This window comes from Octodon degus, unplaced genomic scaffold (genome assembly GCF_000260255.1).
Source record: "Octodon degus isolate 3935 unplaced genomic scaffold, OctDeg1.0 scaffold00005, whole genome shotgun sequence".
In the NCBI taxonomy this organism is placed as follows: Eukaryota; Metazoa; Chordata; class Mammalia; order Rodentia; family Octodontidae; genus Octodon; species Octodon degus.
Genome location: NW_004524581.1, coordinates 25778677 through 25796831, shown reverse-complemented (window position 1 = coordinate 25796831; position 18155 = coordinate 25778677). Strand labels below are relative to the sequence as shown.

Below are 18155 nucleotides of genomic sequence, written 5' to 3'. Positions count from 1 at the left end.
TGTTTTGTAAATGTTTTCTGGTTACTGTGGAAACCTCTGGATTTCTCTGTGTAAATGGGAAATTGGGACTTAGGTTTTTTTTTTTTTTTTTAAAAAATGATTAGTGTGTTCTTTTTATCCTGGTAAGCTCGTTCTGCGCTGACAAATTACATTCTGACAGTTAGGCTGTAATCCAAAACATGGCTTTTTTAGAGACCATGAATAATAAAGAATTTCCAAGGGTTAATGGCTATGCTTCATTTGTATTTTGAACATAGGTGTATTTTCTTTCACTGGATTCAAGAGATCAATGAAGGTGCTAACTACTTGGTGCATATTTTAAATTATTCAGAAATATATGCTCATTTGAAAAATTTGACCTATCTTGATTGGGTTCCTGTGTGCATGGTATAAGGAAAGAACATAAACTTCCCATTCAGCTGGGTGGAGAGCTGAGCCCTGACTGCTCTGCTTATTAGCAGTGTGAGCAGGGGGAGAAGGCTGTCTTTCAGCCCCAGTTTCTACCTATAAGGTGCAGATCAGAATGAAATATATATAAAGCGTGTGTCGTACAGATTCTCCGTGTGCCATGGCAGCTCTTATTACCAAGGAAAAACATCAGCAGGTACTGAAGCACAACAACTACTGGACAGGGTTTCAAAAGGTCAGACTGCATAGGGGCAAAATGAGTAGCTGAAATGAACACGTGGCCAGTATGGTCAGCACTGGAGTTTAGGTTTTAATGATACTATTATTCGATGCATTCATCAGTAAGAGGAAAAGACTTGGGATTCTGGAAGGTGGAAAATATGACAAGTAGGTTTCACAGAGGAAGTTCCTCAGAACTTCACAGAGCAGCTTGGAAATACACTGGATGTGGTCAGCAAATGTAATGCATAACTCTGAAATACCGAGTGCTGCTGGAGACCACAGTGAGACTGGGTCGGGTACCTGCCACAGTGGAATGAGGACCAGGCCTCCACTTCGTAAGGATGAGTCACCTCTGAGGAAGGTCAGCATGTAGCCATGACAGGGTCTTTCATGTGGCACTAACGAAGCCACCTTTTCTCTTCTGCATATCCACCTACCTTCTGTATCTCTAGGTTTGCCATTTCTTAAGCTGTGTATAGACAGAGGAGCGTGCTAACTCCCTCGGCATCATGTGCCCTAATTCTTAATCTGCTTCCTCCTTTAATCTTCAATTATTTTAACAAATAAGAGCATCACAGATGATCACACGGGCAAAGCCTCACAGCACTGAGCAGCAACACAAAACATGATGATAAAACTGAGCAAGAGAGTCTGAAGTTAAAGCTATGGGAGCTCTCTTCACAAGCCCAGCTTTGAAGAAGCGCAAGGTGCCAGCACTGTGATTCTACTCTCTGGGTCTGGCTTCCATTTATCTTTCTGCATCGAAGGCTGTGCATTCAGAGGGCGGAAAGGAGCAAAGGACGGTCACTTGGTGGGTGGGCGCTGTGCTGGGCTGCTCGTCCTCTTATCCTCTACGATCCTCACTTCTACGTGGCATAGGAGAGCAGGTAAAACACGGAACTCAGAGGGGAGGCATGGTTTAGGAAGACAGTGTCAGTGCAAACCGCAGGCTGTGTACTTGGGGAGCTGCTCCCACACCGCCTCCTCCTCCTCCTCCTGCTCCCCTTCTTTCGCCTCTGTGTAGCTGGACGAGAGCCTCCCTCTCTGATCGGTAACCGGTAAGGCTTGGCTCCTGACCCCGATGGGTTAATCCCAGCTCCGGTCTAAGGTTCCCAGATCAAATAAATGAACTCAGCTAAACTGAACTTCAGACAAACAGTGAATGCTTTCTGAAATACATGTGCCCCCAATACTGCATGGAGACATACTTTTTTACTGCACACCGTGGTAGTGTTCCAGATGTGGCAATGACAGCTGCCAACCCACAGGGGACACTTCCTGCGTTTAACATGTTGTTTTGAAATGCTTTACCAGTATTAATTCACCAACTAAATGAATCTATATGGATAATGTCAGGGTAGGAAGAAGAAACTATATATGTTTAAATCCCACAAACTATACAAAACTTGCTATAAGATGTTTTATAGGTTGTCACTGATTAGCTGCAAACCAATTTGTAAAGACATTAAAATATATAAAAATTAAAACTAAAAGGCACACAGCAAAGTGAAGTGGAAAAAATGGAGCTGAGCACCCAGAAGTCCAGGTGCTAGTCCCTGCTCACTGACTAGCTGGGGAGCCAGAGGTGCCTCCTTACTTCTCTGCAACAGGAGATTCGGAGGAGGCCACTTTGAAGGCCTCCGCTGCCTCACCCTTGTATCTAATCAGATCAGAAAAGTAGTGTGCAGACAGCCGCATCACCTCTGCGATCATTCTGTTGGTGTCTCCTAAGAAGAGCAAGTTCAGAGCTTCTTCTTCCGTCGTTGCCTGATGAAGAGACAGGTTTTTTAGGTGAATGTTCTGATCCGGGTCCTCCAGAATTATCACTTTCCTAGGGAAATGGGAAGCAAGAAAACAAGGGACTGTTTAGAAGGGAAAGAATCTAAAGTCTTCCCTACAGGCCTATTTTTTAAAAAATACTGTACAGTGGGATGTCTTGAACTTACAAAACTGAACTGCACCCAAGAGGCCAGAAAGCGCTGGATTACCATCAAACTCTGACATTCCCTTGACAGCATATCAAATAGCTGAGGGGCTCAAATACAGGTATCACAAGATTCCGATGTAAAGCTGCCTGTCACTGTAATCAGGCCATTCGATCATCTTCGGATGCATATTCTTACTGAGTTACAAATGCAAATACCTCACTTTCTTACTGTGTACCATGAAGTCAGGCCACAGGTTTTTTTTTTGGGGGGGATCATGGTTCAGTTTCTTACACAGGTAACACACTAATCCTTTCATTCTTTTTTTTTTTTTATCGCTTTCAATTTACATGAGATCTCATGTTGGTCATCGCCTCCACGCAAGCGTGCTGAACATGAGGCATCTGCTGCTCTCTAGGAGTCACTCTCTTACTTAGTTTTCTCATCTAAGAGAATAAAATATTCTCAAGCAGTCTTACACTGAAGATCTAGCTTGTCATTACTTCTGTCTGTCAAGTCTGTTTCTTCGCCCTTTTTCCTTTACGATCTTTCACTTCCTTCCACCCTTCCGGCCATGGCTGGGGTCTGCAGTCACACTCATCTGCTACCCAGACCTAGAAGGGCACCCTGCTGCCAACGCCTGCTCCTCCCAGGTGAGCCCCACCCTGATTTCCAGAACTGGCTTATGAATGTGATCCTTACAGAACGTTGAGGACTTTCTGCTACTGAACAAAAGTTTGGCCAACATCCACAAACTGCCCCAAAGGCCTCCAGAGCCATGCAGTTTCTTAAGAGTTTCCTTTCCAAGTCTGGGCTTTTGCTCTTTTGATTTTCTTAAGACTTGTTATAGAAAGGAACGTGAACTGCCACAGGTAGCACCAAAAAGTGCCTACAAGGATTTTCACTTGCTTGCAGCATTCAGAATTGAAAATAATGCTGGAGCCATCTACGTAGCTCTACTTTAAAGGAGCAGCATGCAGACAGGTGTCGCTTATGCTCCTACTTGTAAAAAGATACTTAGAATGCTTTCAAAATAAAAATTTTTCCTTGGTCTGTTTTGTAAAGAAGTTATCTGGCCTTTCATAGGTAATTTGTGGGCACTTAAAACACTAATTGGAGGGAAAAAAATGTAGCTCTACCAGCACATCTGCGACCAATATGTCACTAATAATGTGCTCCTTTGCTGAATTTTGGATTCCTTTTTTGTCTCCTTCAACAATATCCGTAGAAATGGAAAAAGATCCCTTCCCTTAATGAAAACAAGTATAATTTATTTATTTTTTAATAAGACTCAGAAGTGAGCTGATTAAAAATGCTTAGGAGTTTGGAAAATATGAAGGCTTTTTTTTTTTTTAATTGAAATGGATGAGCTGTATTCTATTTTTAGAAAGCTCCTTTATTTCTTAAACTATATTTCCACCCTGATCCTTTTGAAGTGCTAAAAAAAAAAAAAAAAGCTTGGCTAAATTAAACCCCCAGGGACAGAGAAGTCGGAATTTTTCCTGGGTCCAGCTGTCCTGGGCACCTGGATGTCCCACCTGTATAGGTGAAAGGCGTTCAGCAGCCCTGTGAGAAGGAGGCATGAGAGGAATGAGCACAGAGAAGAGGTCCGATCTTCTTCAGCATTAAGGCCACAACGTCTGCAGCTCTGAGGCAAGGCCCTGTGCGACTGAGACAGACACACAACGGAATCCTGTGTGAGCTCACAGCAGGGAGGCCGGGGAGGGATGCAGGGAGAGAGAGGGGCAGCAGGGCGTGCTTCAAAGAGGACCGTGAGCTCCTCTGCACCACACGGATGCGCGCCTGGTATCAGACTGCACACACCTCCAGAAGCTCCTCACGTGCGGCCGCCATTGAGAGCCGCTGGCCTCACCCTTAATAACCCACCAAGGCAGATACGCGAGGAAGAGGCTGCAGGTTGAGCTGTGTTCATTTTCCACCATGTATGTGCCATCTCATGCCCCATGGGGAAGACTGTGCAGCTCACCGGCTGCAGCTGAAGAGCGAAATGGACTAGCAGGCAGGTAACTGAGCTGGAGTAAGCCCCGGTCACAAGGCTGCTTCTACCTCTCTGACCACAAGGCCAGTAGGTAAGCCGAGCCGCCCAACAGCAGTTACCATTCCACTGCAGATGGGATCTCACTAAACATTCGTAGGGCCAGTGTGACTGTTAAACCAAAAGGGGTAGCTCTGAGTGTGCTCGCTTGTTAGATAACCTAAGGCACAGTTGACTTAGGATCATATGGATGCAGAATAATTATAAGCATAAGGTAGAAAGCATAGCGAAATGTCATCGGTGGCATCAGGCCAAGCTTTCTTCTAAATCAATTAAAGGCTTTGATCTCCACTGTGGCTATTTGGGAACTAGTGCACTTATGCATCTGCTTCCAGGTTCTTGTCCCGTGCTGTCACTTTGATCACAGTGCAATCTGCACATGCCCCGGTTTTCCTGCGCAGAACTCTCGGCCATCTTCCGTACCCAACTGCATGTGCTTCTCCGAATTTTCTCTCATATCAGGCCTCACTCACTGTGTTCTGATTTCTTATCTACAGAGGCTTTGAGGAGTAAATAAAGAGGCAGACTGATGTCTAAACTAGCTTGGCTCCTTCCGTGGCCATCCCTGCTACGTGCTCATTTCCGTGTGCCCCATAAAAGGCTCCACCTCGGGCATTTTTCTGAGACACAATCTTCTCCATCAGCGGCTCTCTTGCCAGCTCTTCACAGATTCTTTCCTGGTTTCTGCCCAGTCCCCTGGGCAAGAGGCTCTGGATTTTCCCTTATTGTTCTGCAGGCCCTTGATGAAAATCTCTTTTGCACTAAACCCTTCTGCCAATATGTCAGCCCTACCTCTTTGCCATACCCTGGCTCCTGTCTCTTGCTGTGAAGAGCCACTGTGTAGCAAGCACATTTTAAATTCTACAGCCAGTGTGATTGTTTTTCAAAGTTGGAGGAAATAAGCATCATTAGTAAAAGTGTCTCATTAAGATGCTTTCTTCACTGCTTCTCTCTGTCCCTCTGTCTATCTGTCTGTCTGTCTGTCTCTCATCAATAACTATTTCCTGACTCTTTAGTTCACCACTGGGTTCTGACTGTAACTTTTATGGGCTTGAAAGAGGGCTTTATTAGAGTTTCTTAAATAAACATCTTACTTCCAAGATGGAAACTCACCAAACTATTTATTTGATTCTCTTTGAATGAGCCTGTGAATAGTTTTCCCTACAAAATGCTTCTAAAATGTTTAGATTTAAGCAAAAAAGTCACCACTGATAGTCTTAACTTGGATACCAAAGTGGAAAAGTCCTGTTAAACATACCCAGCTTGGTTAATGATGGGGAAGAAACATGCTTTGTGTTTTCTCCGTAAACAGAGAATCTTTTCCATTGGCTATGTAGTACTACTGTGGGTCTTTTTAACAGATGGGGACACACACCCAAGAACAATAGCTGAGCTCTCCTTCGCAGTAATGGAAGCCATCAAGGAAGGGACCCCCCGCCCCCCACCTGGCTCTGGACCTCCGGAGCCTTAAAAACACCAACTTACTGGATAGAAACTTCCCGGGAGTTACCGCAATGGAGTCGGTTTTCTCATTTTCACATCCCAGACAAGTGTTACCATGGGGATTTCTATTTTTTGCTACTTGCAAATGTCCGGTACGACTGTGCAGTGCATGGTGGCACCAGGCCCGAGGAGGTGCCATTCACACATGCTTTTATGCATTTATGATGGAAAGTGAGTACTGGTGAGTAGTAAGCGTCTTCTAGCAGAATCATCCTACTGCAGCCATCTTCCCCCAGATGGCAGGGAGCCTTCCAGGGACTCACACAAAGATGCCACACAGACCAGAGCTCTCCTCATTTAGCTACCTTGACATCTTGCTAAATTGGGAGCAGGCCAACCTCAGGAAAATTGGACAGGGGCTCCAGAATCTTCTGACTAACTAGACATGTTTCCCAGAAGACAATGTTCCTAGTTCAGCAGTTTTCAACCTCCTTTTTATGTTCAGCTCAACACATTTTCTCAGAAGGTCTCAACATATACAAATGTCCCCCAAAGCTAATTTACCTAACCATGGCTTGTTGTCTATGTGCCTACAGGCTATTGCCATTTGCATGAATTCCCCAAAGTGAATATTTCAGGTAATAAACATTAGCTTGTTACCCTCTGTTATGGTTTGTGTCTAGGTGTCCCCCCAAAGCCTCGTGATCCACTGAGATTATGGGTCTAAGAGCTGCTGGGATTATGGGTGTGAGTGCTGCTGGGATTATGGATGTGAGAGCTACTGGGATTATGGATGTGAGAGTTGCTGGGATTATGGGTGTGAATGCTGCACTCAGCCGGGAGCAGAGAGCCTGAATGCAATGTAAGGGAGACAGACTTGCTCTCTGTTGCTGCTCCTCTTCCCTCTTGCTGTTGTGCTGTTTTTTTTTTTTTTTCTTTTTGTATTTTAGGGAAAGGTCTACATGGTGTTCAGGGTCTCACTTCTAGATCAGACTCTAGTGATCTGCCTGTTTACAGTCTCCCAAGAGCTGGGAACACAGGCATGCACCACCACGCCCAGTCTCAGTTGCCATCTCAGTGTGCCTGGGGGGCGGGGCTGGCACAGAAGGCCTGGGGATCGAACCCCCCAGCCCCTGTGCCTGCTTTCAGGTTCTTTAATCTGCTGAGCTATCTGGCTGGCCCTGTTGTGCTGACTTCTGCCACCATGAATTGCTGCCCTCTGCCATGTGCTGCTCTGCCTTGGAGCCAGCAGAACATGGACTGAAACCTCCAGTAATTGTGAGCTAAATAAACCTTTCCTTCCTTCATTTGGAGTGTTGGGTATTTGTCCCAGCAGTGAGAGATTAACTGAGCCAGAATTTGGTACCAGAGAAGTGGGGTCATTGCTGTGGCTAAATCTGACCATGTGGATTACAAGCTTTTGGGAATGGTTTAGGGAAGAGATAGGAAAGGTTTGAAGATGTTGCCTACAAGCAATGCACTGGAACAACTTTGGACGTTCTGTATGGGAGATTCTGGTCAGAGCTCGGAAGACCAGAAGGCTGACAGAAAGCCTACCTGTAAAGACCAGGCTGGGGAGGTTTCTGCTGGAAAGAAGGACTGCATCGGTTGTTGGACTCCAAATGATTTGTGATGCTCATGGAAGAAAGTTTGTCTGAATTTTGCTCATGTCCAGAAACTGCCTGAGACTAAGATTAAGCAGGGTGGACTGATTAATCTTTCAAAAGAAATTTCAAAGCAGTCAAATACTGAGGCAGTGGCATGACTTTTAGTCAGATTTATGTTGAGAATCAAGAGCAAAGAGCCCAGCAGGATAATTTAAAATGTGAGTTTGGCCAGAAAGGAAGCTTCAATAAAGCTGTGGAATGCAAAGATAGAGCTGAGAGGATTTCTATTGCTGAGGAGGAACCAGAGAATGGAAAGCATGGCCTGAGGGCATCACAGGAGGCAGCAGGTCTCCATCCTTTGCAGCTGCAGAATTGGAAAGGTGAGGGCCTTTGCCGTGAGGGGAAAGCCACAGAGCCCCATGTTCCAGAAGGAAGGCAGTGGCCATATCAGGTTCCAGGAGGGCACTGGCACAAAAAATTCATTCCTCAGAATCAAGGTCAGGGTGCTCAGTGATCCAGGCACTCGACCCCTACGGCCAAGTCAGAAGAAAGCCTGGCTACCGCTTCAGCTGGCAGCAGCCCTTGGCATCATCCACGTGGCGCTGGTTTTAGGCACATGCAGAATGAAGGAATTCTGAGGTTAAGAAGGCTTGCACCTAGAATTTAGAAGGCCTGGGAGGCCAGGCAGTGTGTCCCCGAGAGTGCAGTGTGTGAAGTTGGAAGGGAGAAGCCTTTCAGTAGAAACCCCAGAAATTTGGGAAAGCCAGAAATGTGGATTGCCTAAGAGAAGCTACAAGAAGAGAACAAAGCAGGCCTGAGAGAGAAGCAATGAGACCTATCACCAAAAGTGCTATAGGGGTGGAGCCATGTAAGGCTTTTGGAGCTCACAACTCATTAAAGATTGCTTTGGGCCGGGGAGATGGCTCAGTGGAATAAGCACTTCCCTGGCAAGCACAAGGGCCTGAGTTCAATCCCGGTTCCACAAAAAAAAAAAAAAAAAAAAAGATTGCTTTGGATATTCCACATGGAACTTAAGGACTTGTGTTGGTCCCAGTGCTTTATATTCACCTATTATTTGTACCTTTTTGGAATGGTAATGTTTATTTTATGCCACTGAATGTTAGAGGTGCTTTTTTCATTTGTACAGGGGCTCACAGCTAAGTTTGCCTTAGATCTTGGAAGAGACTTGTGACTTGGACTTTTCAGCAATGCTGAAACTATTGAGACTCTGGAAACTCTTACAGATGGACTAAACTGCTTTTTGCACAAAGGGATGTACATGAGGCCTTGGGCATCAGGGGCAGAATGTTATGGTTTGTGTCTAGTTGTCCCCCAAAGCCTGGTGCAGTCATAGGGCTGGTATATATTCATTAGCCATTCTTTTAAGACTGGATAGTTACACTACTTCTAATTTGAACTTATTTTAAATAATACTGCATTTTTAATAGTTAGGGCTTTCCTCTTAGGATGATTTCAGAGAGGATGTTATGGGTATGTGTTTCCCAACAAACTGTGTACTGGGGGCTTGATTCTCACTGCAGCAATGTTCAGAGGTGGGGTCCAGAGATGATGCTGGATTGCGCAGGTGCTGACCTCATCCACAGGTCAATCCCCTGAGGTGGGGCCCTGCCTGGGACCAAGTCCCTGGGGGCTGTGCCTCGGAAGAGCTTCTTGTCCCCAGCCTGTGCCCCTCTTCCTGAGTCAGTCTCTCTCTCTCTGTCTCTGTCTGTCTGTCTGTCTGTCTGTCTGTCTGTCTGTCTGTCTCTCTCTCTCTCTCTCTCTCTCATGCCATGAGGTGGGCAGCTTTCCTCCACTGTGCCCTTCTGCCATGATGTTCTGCCTTAGCCCAGGCCTCACGCCACACGCTAGCTGTGGACCGTGCCCTCTCAAGTGTGAGCCCAAACCAAGCTTTCCTCCTCTGCAGTGATTTTCTCTGGTAGGATATGGTCGCTGAGATGAAAAGCTAACAGAAAGGGCATCACGGGATCAAAAGTTCTGAACAGCTTTCTGGCTTTCGCTGGCCCTAGGCGGTCCATGGCACAGTGAGCAGGAGCACACAGTGCAGACTGGCCATGCTCTCATTGCCTCTGTCTCCTCGGCTGGCCGAGGACAGCACCACCTTCTGCAGTGGATCACTGTGCTGAAGTCCCTGTTCCTTACCAAGATCCAGTCTAGAAAGATGCCTGGCGGGTCTTGGATGGGTAAAGATATGTTGGACAGATGGGATCTGTGGTCTATGTGACAGTGCAATTCAACAGGTGACAGGTACCTTGGAGCTGGGTAGGAAGACACTTTCTGAAAATATGCCAATTTACATGCCTGCTGAACAAGATTGCTTGTTTCACTGTTACCTCAACAACACCGAACACTGTTAAATCTTTGCTAGTTTGTTAGGTTATCCTGTTGTTTTAATTTGTATTCTTTGAATGGTTCATGAGCTTGAATCTATTTCCATATGTGTGCTAACTTGCACACTTTTGTCCTTTGTCCACTTATTTGGTGAACTCATGTGTGTGCCTCTTCATAAAACCTTTACTTCTAGTATGCGTTCTGTAAGTTTTATATTTCTTTGCTCATGAAATTTGGTTGTCTTAGAAAGTTTTTAGCATATAAAAGTTTAAATTGCTACAATCTATCAATCTTTTATGTTTTTCCTACAGTTTTTAGTCTTTCACAAACAAGGGATTAGATAACAATTCACTCATTTTTCCCACTACTTTAGGATAAATGCATGCATGGAATTAAGTGAGGGACTTGAATGGATTTTCCCACACTGTACATTGCCTATACAGGATTTGCTCTTCCTTTCTCTCCAACTATTAGGCTCTGATTTTGTTCTGGAAATTTTATGTAAAATACTAGACTTTCTTAAACTCTCCTGTAACTAGAGCTGGGCAGTGGTCAGTTACCTGAAGTCACTGGATGGAACTTCCAGCATAGACTACAGGAGGGCAGCCTCAGCCAGCAGGTGCCCCGTTCCTTCCAGAAGCATGGCTGTGTCACTGGCCACGGGCCCCTTCATGTGAGGGCAGAGCCACCTGCCAAGGACAGCTGAGTGGCCCCACAGAGGGCAACCCTGCTGGCATCGCAGAGCTCCCTCAGGCGCCTGGCCATCTGTCTACAGATCCTTAGTGTGGTGGTGGCGTCATGAGCTACTGAGCTAAGGAAGCCATTCGAGGCTGAGCTGAAGCCACACGAGGGGCTAATGCACCAACACCACCTTTTAACCCCAGTGACCCATCAATTTCCTCCCACCTCCATCGGTCAGTTCCGCACGTTAGGGCCCGAGTTTGGCTTCTCTGCGCTCTTTTTCTCTCTCTGAATCTTGGAGTGGTCTAACACCACTGTATTATTACAGCTTTTAACTAACTGGAATATATAATGTCACTATGTTTTCTCATCTCTCTTACTCGTTTAGACATTTCTTTGCTATTCTTGGTTGTTTATTCTTTCAGATAAACTCTAAAATCCCATCTGTTTTTAAGTCTTTCATAGTTGCTCCAAACTGCATTAGGCCTATACTTTGATATGGCGATGCCTCTTCAAGTGTTTCCACTGAAAACTAGATTGGTAGCTCTTTTTTTTATACTTATTTTCTTTTTTTAATTTAATTTTACTTTATTTTTAAAAATAATTTTAATGAGAAACAAATAGCAGTGAGACAGTTTCAAAACAAATTAGTAGGCGAGTTTCAATCAGAGTTAGATAGTACCTTGACATAGTATTACAAATATTTTTGAATCTTCTTTTATTTTCAAGTTTTTTATTTCTCACAGAAAAAGTGTACTATCGTCCTCACAATTGAGAACACTTTCTGGAGCACGGTGGCCTCTTTTGCTGTGGTAAAAGGTGCTTAAGCACTGTTTGTTTTTTAACTGGATTATGCCTGGGACTTGCTTCTTGGGTTGAGTTGGATAAATACGGACACTTCACAGGGGACTGCCAGCCTGACTAGCATCTGAATCATTTCTAGTGCAAAATAATGAGTGTTCATTCTGCAAGGTGTCTTCAACCAACCTACAGTTCAAAGTGAAAACACAGGGCCAGTTACACACAGAGGCCGAAGCACACAGAGGCTATCTGCAATGGAGGTTTCAGGGCAGGGACAATAATGGACTACCGTGGCTGGCACCAGCAAGGCCCAGTGCAGCCCTTGTGTGTGGCACCAGCCTTGTGCCTACCACACCTCGATGGCGTCCTCAAGGCTCCTCCCCACCTCCTCAGTCAGCACTGTTGGCACCTGGGCAGCACCATCAGCTCCTGCCTCAGTCAGGTGCAGTTAGGTTTAGATGGAGTCATGGGGGTGAGGGCTTCGTGGGAAGGTCTGCTATCTTTAATAGAAAGGGAAAAGAGACTACAGCTCTCCATCACCCACAGCAGGACATAGCAGTGGGGAGGTGGCCATTGGCAAACCAGAGAGAGGCCCTCAACAACATGGCTTCTGCCAGTACCTGGGCCCTGGACTTCCCAGCTTCCAGAACTGTGGGAACGAATGTCTGATGTTTACCTCATCCAGTCTGCGCGAGTTTGCTCTGGTAGCTGAAGCTGACCAAGACAACATCCTGGTGTTTCTAATATGGGGAATGATCTCAATTGGCCATTCGTAGCAGTGAAAGCCACCTTCCCCTGTCCTCACCCTGGCAAGCCAGGCTTTAGTGGGAAATGGATCATTTTCCAGGCCAGGAGGACTTGTATGGCTGCTGACAGTGTTCCAGGTCTCAAGGAACACTACATCTGGAATCCACGATGGATAGATAGATAGATAGATAGATAGATAGATAGATAGATAGATAGATAGATCTGGTTATAGACATCTCTCTGAGGTTACACTTTGCTTGGCAAATCCTTTTATTCCTGCCTTCCTATCTTAATGAGCTTATCTAATCCCCTATGGGTTGCAGTTAGGTCCAAAAAATAGCCCAGAACAAACGCTGTGCTTTTCAACTGTCCCTCTTTCTTTCCACGGACATGCCGCCCCTTCCCTCACGGTCCGTTTTGTGGTCGTCATCTCCAGGACTCTTCTCATCTCCTACACCGTGTGCCTTCATTTCTTTCTTTCTCTTTGGGCTCTTTCCATTCTTCATGCCTTTTGAACAGTGTTTCTCACACAGTCCCTAGCACATGCAGTTTTGCCCAGGTTCATTCACCCTGCTCTGAGTTCCAGAAAAGCAGACTAATTCAGGGCATTTGGGGTCCAGCACAATGCGCAGGACAGAATAAGACTTTGATCAATATGCTCTGAGTGTATGGACGAATTCCCTTGACCCACTGAGACAGAGGCTGTGCAAGAATTTTTTCTGTAACTCCTACAGTACCTAGCAGTGCCTTCCACCCAGTAGGTACTGAAGTATAAAGACTTCAGTTCAACATCTGGCAACTTTTTCCTCTTGGATGATGAATTATTAAAAAAAAAATCCAAGATTTTAGTACTCAATGCTGGCGTTTACTGACTCTTACAGTAATAACCATGACAATTGCTGGACTCTGAAGTGGAATATATTTTCCTACCAGGAATACTAAAATTATGCTGAAGTAAGGTGACTATTTTCCCTACAACGAAGGCCAACAGTTATAATGTTTTACTTCATGAGACAGATTTAGATTCTAACTATATTCTCATTATAGCATGTGAGAAAAGGTGCCTGCAGAAGCAAGATCTATTTTCACTTGAAAGTACTAAATATAGGATAGACTTCAGACACGCATGTGTGTGCATATGCTTCTATATAAATATGGCCAATTGCTGTTTTTTTTAAAATTAAACCTTTTATTTTGAGATAATTGTAAATTCAGATACATTTATAGGGAGCAATGAAGAAAAATCCCATGTATCCACTGCCCAGTTTTTTCAATGAGAATATTCTGGGAAACTATTAGAATATCACAGAGAAGGGCTGGCGAGATAGCTCAGTGGACTAAGAGCCTGCTTTGGCAAGTGCAGGGACCAGGGTTCGATCCCTGGCACCACATGCCTGTAATCCCAGCTGGGGAGGCTATAAACAGGAGGCTCACTACAAGTTCAAGCTGCGTAGTGAGACCCTGCACACACACACACACACACACACACACACACACACACACACACAAATCACAGACAGAACATGGACATGGTGATTTCTCCAGTTGTGCTTGTACACGTGTGTATTTAGCTATGTCATTTTACCGTGTGATTAAGCTTTGTGCATCCACAGCCCAGTGCAGATGCAGAACAGCCTATCCACGTGAGGATTCCTCATGTACCCATCTCCTCTCCCCTCCCTGCCAAGGCCTGATAGCTCAGACTACTCTCCATTTCTACCATTATGTTACTTTAAGAATGTTATGTCAATGAAGCCATACAGATACGACCTTCTGGAATTGACTTTTTCTCTCAGTAAAATCTTCTGGTGATTCACCCAAGTTGTCAATCATATCAACAGTTCTTTCCAGTTTGGTGCTGTTTTATTAACTACAGCCTGTGTTTTGCATTGGGATCTGCTGCTTATACCGCGAATTCTGCAGGTTCTGACAAATTCATGGTGTCATCCTCATGGGTATGCAGTAGGATTTCGCTGTCACTTTAATTTGCAATTCTCGGGTGATGTTGAGCTTTTCATATACTTATTTGCCATCTCTACATTGTCTGTAATGAAGTCCTCTTTTGCCCATTTTTATTTTGGTTGTTTGTTTCTTACTGTTATGTTTTAAGAGTTCACCTAAGAGCTTGGCAATTATTTTCTCTCAGTCTGTGACACGTCTTCTTATTCTCTAAACAGTCTTTCATGGACCAGAAATTTTTAATTTTAATGATTTCAACTTACTAGTCTTTCTTGTCTTGGATCAATCCTCTTGGCCTTGTATCTAAGAACTCACATAGATTCTCTTCTGTCATCTGCCACTCCTTTCAAGTTCGTTTTGTCCATGGTCCAATGTCGGTGCCACTGCGTTTTCATTGCTGTACCTCACAGCATACCTTAAAGGTGGGTACTGTTCCCCCTCTGACTTTCTCATTTTCCCCTGCACTGTGCTGCCTATCCTAGGTCATCTGCCTTTTCACGTAACATTTGTAGTCAGGTGGTTGCTATTAAGAAGGAATTTTCCTGGGACTGCATGCATCTGTAGCTCACCTGCAAGTCAAAGAGGAAGAGCCGGCATGTGAACTATATGGAGGCCTCCCATCCACCAGCAAGGGAAAGCCTTTACTGAAATCTTTGTTCACTTACTTTGTTAGAGTTTTGTAGCTTTCCATCATAAAGATCTTGGGTATGTTTTGTCAGATGTAAGCCTAAGTGCTTTATGTTTTTCCTTTCAAGTTCATTTGCCTTGGGTGGCACGTAGGACTCCAACTTATTCATTTAGTATTTGTGATGATGGGATGGAGCCCAGGGCCTCACAAACGCTAGGCAAGCACTCTATTGTGCTTGCTGCAGCCTTTTTTTTTTTTTTGGTATTTTTAAGACAGGGTTTCACTAAGTTACCTAGCTGGTCTCAGACACTCAGTCCTCCTGCCTTGGCCTCCTGACCTGCTGGGGCTACAGGGGTGAGCCTGTGAGCCCAGCAGCAATTTGCCTTTGCATGTTAACCTTGTGTTCTGCAACCCTGCTATAATCAGTAACCTCAGGAATTTGTGGATTCACTGGGATGTTTGACACAGGCAATCGTATCAGCTCTCAACAAAGAGCAGTACATCTTCCTTCTCAAATGCTCTCCTTCCTTCCCTCCTCTCTCTCCGCTCCCCTCCTCTCCCCCTGCCTTCCCCTCCTCTCCCTTCTCCTCTCCTCTGTTTTCTGTTTTTGTCTTTTTGAGACAGGGTTTCACTATACAGTTTAGGCTGGCCTGCAACATATTTTGTAGCCTAGATTGGCCTTGAACTCAGCACTTTCTCCTGCCTCAGCCTCCAAGTGCTGGGACTGCGACACGTGCCACCACTCTGGACATCTATTTCCTTTTCCTGTCTGATTGCCTTAGACAGGATTTCCAGTAAAATGCTGAATACTAGGGGTTCTTGCTTGTACTTGATCTTAGGGGGTAAGCCTCTAGTGTTTCTCCATTAAGCAGGATGTTAGATACATAAGGGTTTTGTAGATATTCTTCATCCAACTGAGAAAATTTCCGTCCATTTCTCTTTGCCAGTGGTATTTATCAGAAATGGGCATTTGATTTTCTCTAGTTTTTTAAAAATTTACTGATATAATCTTATACTTTTTTTCCTCATTAGCCTATTGATGCAGTGGATTAAATTAACTGATTTTTGAATGCTGGACTCATCTGCCCATAGGCAATAAAATCCCATTTGGTTACAATGTATAATTCTTTTTATACACTGCTGGGTTTGACTTGCTAATATTTTGTTGAGGGTTTTTGCATCTGTGTATATAAGAAAATCAGTGTGTAGTTTTTCTTTCTTTAATGTACTTATGTGTTTATTGGTATTTGGATACTGCTGGCCTCACCGTGTGAGTTAGAAACTGTCATTTCTGTTTTTTTAAAGAAGAGATTGCATATTCTTTGGAACATTATATGTAGATATTCATACGATTTGAAAATACAACAATTTTTTTCTTATTTCTACCTCATTACAATGGTCACTATTTCTGGACTCTATTGTATAATGACAGTAAAAATGAACCTTATTGCACTTTATGTTAGGGGCTAGCGTTCAGTCTCTCACTGTCACACAGGATATGAGCTGTGGGGTTCTGTGGGTGTCCTTTGACACGCTGAGGTGATGTTCCTCTAGTGCAAGTTGTTGGAATTTCTATCATGAATGAATATTAAATACATTTTCTGAGCCTCCTATAACTTGGTCTTTGCCCCGTGGTTATGGCAGATTACGCCAATTGATTTTTCAAGTGTTGAACTACTTTTGCAACCTAAACTAAATCCCACTTGGCTGTGATGTATAATTCATTTGATATGTTGTTGAATTCAACTGCCAATACTTTGATGAGCACTTCGGAGCCTCTGCTCATGGGAGATATTAGGATGTAGTATTCTTGTTACTGTTTGTTTTAACAAAGTTTTGCTTATATCTTTGCCTAGTGTTTTGGTTACTTTTTTATTGCTGGAGAAGAAATTCAACACCTACGAGTTAAAGGACGAAGGTTTATGTCAGTTCAGCCTCTGTGGAGGGTTCAGCCCATAGTCAGCTAGTTTCAAGGGGGTGGCATAGCGGAGGGGTGTCGCAGAGGAGGGACATGTCGAGCCGTGGCAGGCAGAAGGGAGCAGCAGCGTGGAGAAGCAGCGAGCCCGCCTTTCTGTTTCACCCTATTCAGGCTATGTCTCGGGTACTTTCCTCTCTTTGCTGGGACAAAGTACCCCAAACCCAAAATTAAGGAAGGAAAGGTTTATTTAGCTCATAGTTAGTGGAGGTTTCAGTCTACACTCAGCTGGCTCCAAGGCAGGGTGGCACATGGCAGAGGGCAGCTGTTTGTGGTGGTGGAAAACAGCAAAGAGCAAAGGGAGGGGCAGCGGCTGCAGCAGCCAGCAACCTTCTCTCCCCTTCTTACACCACATTCAGGCTATCTGCCCCAGGGAGGGTGTAGCGCTCACACCCATAATCCCAGCACTGGATCATGAATTAATCACAAACTCTGGAAGCTGCCTCAATGACTGCATGAGGCTTTGGGAGGACACCTAGCCACAAAGCATAATAGGCTATAAGCCCAATGCTGGTGCCGCCCACACCCAGGGTGGGGATCATGATCCCTACCCTAACGCCAGCATAGAGCCCTTAGTACACATTCATATGCGCTAAATCCTACCACCTCACAAAAGCCCTACTTACGAATGAGGCTTTGGGAGTGTACAGATACAAGCCATGTCACCTAGTTCTGGTGTTTGAGAATAACTCGGGAAGTCTTGTCTGTTTGTCTGTCTGTCTATCCCTGCTCCCCACCTCCAGGGTCTTGCTATGTAGTTCAGACTGGCCTTGGGCTCACTGTGCAACCCAGGCTGGCCTTCACCCTGCCTCAGCCTCCTGAGTGCTGGGATCTACCAGGAGGGTGACACCACACCCAGCTTCTTTCCTAATTCTTCAAAAACACCACACAAAATAGTTAATAGTTAAACCGTTTTGGCCTGGAGACTTCCTCTTGAGAGGATTTTAAATTATGAATTCACTTGCTATAACAGTTACAGGACTGTTCAATTTTGTATTTCAATTCTGCCTGAGTTTTGGGCTAAATATTTTTAATTGCTAATTTAGATGTCAGTGAATGTTTCTGATAGTTACTCAAATGACTATAGCAAAATTTGCAAAAAAGCAATTGACTTTAATCTGAAATATATACAAAGCAAGTTATATACAAAAACCACAGGCATTTTTATAGAAAAAAACTTCCACAATAGCAGAAGGCAGAATGCACAGAAAAAAAAGAAAGGAAAGAAAAGAGAAAGAAAAAGAAAGGGCTGGCCAAATAGCTCAGCAGATTAAAATGTACCTATGTTTACAGCAGCATAATTTGTGATAGCCAAATCTTGGAAACAACCAAGATGCCCATCACCTGAAGAATG

At 44.5% G+C, this 18155-nt stretch overlaps 1 protein-coding gene across 1 annotated transcript in view; it reads right to left on the bottom strand.

The window, feature by feature from the left end:
- Positions 1-18155, bottom strand: part of Kif6 (kinesin family member 6) — a 355828-nt gene that overhangs the window by 241382 nt on the left and 96291 nt on the right. The window contains exon 6 of the mRNA XM_023720189.1: positions 2332-2461. Coding sequence (XP_023575957.1) covers positions 2332-2461 — 130 coding nt within the window. The remainder of the gene's footprint in view (positions 1-2331; positions 2462-18155) is intronic.